The sequence below is a fragment of the Postia placenta genome (genome assembly GCF_002117355.1).
Source record: "Postia placenta MAD-698-R-SB12 unplaced genomic scaffold POSPLAscaffold_11, whole genome shotgun sequence".
Taxonomy (NCBI): domain Eukaryota; kingdom Fungi; phylum Basidiomycota; class Agaricomycetes; order Polyporales; family Adustoporiaceae; genus Rhodonia; species Rhodonia placenta.
Window position 1 is genome coordinate 3,053 of NW_020169842.1, and position 3,354 is coordinate 6,406.

At 44.0% G+C, this 3,354-nt stretch overlaps 2 protein-coding genes across 2 annotated transcripts; both read left to right on the top strand.

Moving 5' to 3' along the window:
* Window positions 1–330: 330 nt before the first annotated feature.
* On the top strand, window positions 331–1,023 carry POSPLADRAFT_1035227 (hypothetical protein; the record flags this gene model as incomplete). The annotated part of the gene is made up of 4 exons (XM_024477068.1): window positions 331–582; window positions 628–689; window positions 762–813; window positions 856–1,023. The coding sequence occupies 4 exons, from the start codon at window positions 331–333 to the stop codon at window positions 1,021–1,023; spliced, it is 534 nt and encodes a 177-aa protein (XP_024336419.1).
* Window positions 1,024–2,517: 1,494 nt separating this feature from the next.
* POSPLADRAFT_1149350 (hypothetical protein) lies at window positions 2,518–2,688 on the top strand (the record flags this gene model as incomplete). The annotated part of the gene is made up of 1 exon (XM_024486291.1): window positions 2,518–2,688. A coding segment is annotated over one exon (171 nt), but the record flags the coding sequence as incomplete, so codon positions are not given.
* Window positions 2,689–3,354: the final 666 nt, after the last annotated feature.

The window sequence follows — 3,354 nt, forward strand, 5'->3', positions numbered from 1 at the left end:
CAAAAGTGCTCATCATTCAGTATCATATAAAGTATATTGTTGCTTTGTATAAGGATGTACAATCAATCCTGATCCTTTATGTGATTTATAATTACTCATATATCTGCTCTGAAGTGATGAGTATATATCTCAGATTGTTAATTTTGCTTTCATATCTGGCTTGTGTGCTACCATAACCTACCATGCATCTCATTGTCCCCATATGAAGCAAGTTTGTGTCATCATTCACATCACATGTTTTCCATGTTGCTTTATATATTGGGACCTCTCCTGATTTTTCGAAATACACAACTTGAGTTATACTTCCACCACCATATCTCCTTCATTTCAATGGCTGCTGATCCAATGATGTTGACTCAACACAACACGGAAAGTGATTGGGGTGTGACTGAAATAGACAACATGACAAGTATTCAAGATATAACCAATGAAAACATCACAGATTCCAGTGGATCTGTCCTGGAAACTCCTTGGCCTCACAAAAGACCTCGGATCTCTATCACACCAGAGCCACAAGCAGCTCATGAGACTGATTTTCATGACATCCATCCCGCAAAAATACCTAAGACCAATGGACACAGTGTATGTACCTTCTTGTCTGTAAGCACTGACACCTCAAGCCTGTAGAGACTAGCTGAAAAGTCACTACCTGTAAAGCAAGGTCGCACTGCTACCAACCGGCAGGCACAGTGGGTGAGTTCCAGTCGTCAAATGGAAGAAACTTAATAATGGATGTCACAAAGAAATACCAATTGGACTAGCATTGCAAGGCAAGCCATCAACATGCTCATGGAGACATGGCCATTCAAGCTGGTGAGCAAGAAATCAAAATACAGTCACATAAACTCACTGTAGTACCAGCTCCCTGAGCCTCCAAACCAAGTGTCAACCCACAAGACCAAGCTGTGCAACTGGGGCCCTTACCACCAGCAATGGAACCCAACACAAGCACCTCTGCCACTACTAGTGGTGTTCCAGGAAGCAATGATGTTCCTGACAGCACTAGGACCTATATGTGCCTAGATGGTGATGGCACTGGACTTGAAGTTTACAATATGCATGACAATGGTACAACAGAAGTCAATGTACTTGCTAATGGGTGGTTTGGAGATGGCAATGACCACAATGTGCTGACAGAACAATAACATAAGCTTTCTCTATGATACAATGAAGAGGATGAACCTCAAATTCTAATAGACCAGGTGGTCCTCTCAATGCTGATGATCATCAAATTCTAGTTGATGCAGACTCCATGTGCAATGATAAAACTCATCATGAAGTGGATATACAAGCTACAAGTCAGGATGCAACCTTTTTTGACCCTATAAAGATCACTAACATTGTTCGATATGAGAGGGATCAGGTGATGCAAGAATAGTCTTTGAGGGGTCAAGAAACTGAGGTAAGATGCTATGTTTGCATTGCAAATATTGCAATTGATGTGCCTTGGTGCCAAAAGGATCTTACTCCTCTTACATGCCTCAACTTCAAGATATTCCATGAAGATATAGATGCCTTACTGGCATCTAAGCTGGAGGACATCTGTGGTGTTTTCAGCAAAGCTATAGATGCTATAGCAGACATCATGGGACCACCAGCACCCACAGAATAGTCACAGGACACAGACTTGCCTGGCTTTGATACAGATGATGAAAGCGACTCTAGAACTGTGAAGTGTCAGCAAAAGAAGAAGACAGCACCTAAGTGTTGAGGCAGCAAGCATAATACACTTACTGTATGTCTGACCTATTAACTTTCTATCATCACATTGATATAGATATGCATCTTGTTATACAGGCTGCTATAAGTGAGCACAGGCGTCATTTCATGGGGCGAGAGCACGGAAACACTTTCATAACAAATATGCTGACTACTGAGAAATAGCGAATTTCACTCCCACCCAAGGTCATGCATGCACTGTTGATAATTTCCATATAGATCTTGAAGGGTTTCCACAATCACCTTGGAACAAGTCTGCCACCACAGTGTTTGCCCAAGATTTTGTGGAAAAGTACAAAGGTATTGTTGTCACTGTTCATAATGTGCAGGATATTTGGCTTCGGCATGTTGAACATTTGCATGACCTCTATCACAAGCACCAGAGAAGTGCAGACGAGATTGCAAAGCAAAAGCAGTTGTTACGTCACAGGGGCTGTAGAGAAGCAGTAAGTTCAGCCAAAACTCATTGGACAATCACTGATGTGTAACAGCTATTTCAATGCAGGCTATATGTCACAAAGGAAGTCTTGCATGAATACAAGCCCCAGGCTGTCCTTCTCATCGAGAAGCTTGGTGTGGATGGCATAAGCTCAGATGAATCTGATCATCCTCCTGGACATGGTGAGTGTCACAACTTGAGATCAAGTGATAGGGAACAAACCAAAGGCTGGGGGTGTTTGACTGGGTTTTCACTGAAGCGATGGTGAGCAATGCTCAAACCTAAGGCTAGGTACAAGAAATGTATTAGTTAGTTTGAAGTAAGAAAAGAAATACAGGAGAGGCTTATTGACCTAGGAACAAGAGGTCAAAACTGAGGTTCCTAGGGCAGCAAAGACCGGCTTATATACAGAGGTAGATAAGGGCAGGCTGTGCACACTGGTCTGTGCACAACTGGTCCATGCGCAGCATAATGAGGGCACATTTGCAACATTGCGCACCAGTTCCCATGACATATGCAAGTCATCATAACCCTTCTACTTGACAAGGTACTGTAGCTAATGCTGGAAGATCCTCGAATCCTTGATCCGCTCAACCTTGTACTTCTTGTCACCCTCCACCTCAATGGCAGGCAGCTCCTCTGGCTCCCAGCCCAGGATTTCACTATGCATGTACTTGCTCAGCAAGGAGACATGGAACACCGGGTGCACAGGCACCAATTTTGGTAGAACCAGCTCATAATCTAAGTCTCCAAGTTTTTGCCGCATGGCATATGGTCCAAGGCACTTGGGACTGAGCTTCTTGCTTGGCTGTTTCAGCTTAAGGTTCTGAGCATCAAGCCAGACCTTGTCCCTTGGCGCAAAGACTGCCTCCTGCACATGCTTATTGTAGTATGTCTTCATCCACTCAGCTGATAGCTCAAGTGTGGAGTGCGCATCATTCCGAATCTCCTTCAGGATCTTCAGCCGATCTGCGGCCGTGGGCATCACAGACATCAGATTGATCCACACTTGGATCTTAGGGTAATACCCTTGATGCAGGAAGAAAGGGGAGTGCCCAGTTGCAGAGTGAACTTGGTTGTTCAGCGCAAACTTCACAAGTGGCAACTGCTTTGCCCAATCATCCTGTCTATGGCTTGTGAAAGCACACAGATACTGCTCAATCTCCTGATTCCAACACTTGGTCTGACTGTCTGTC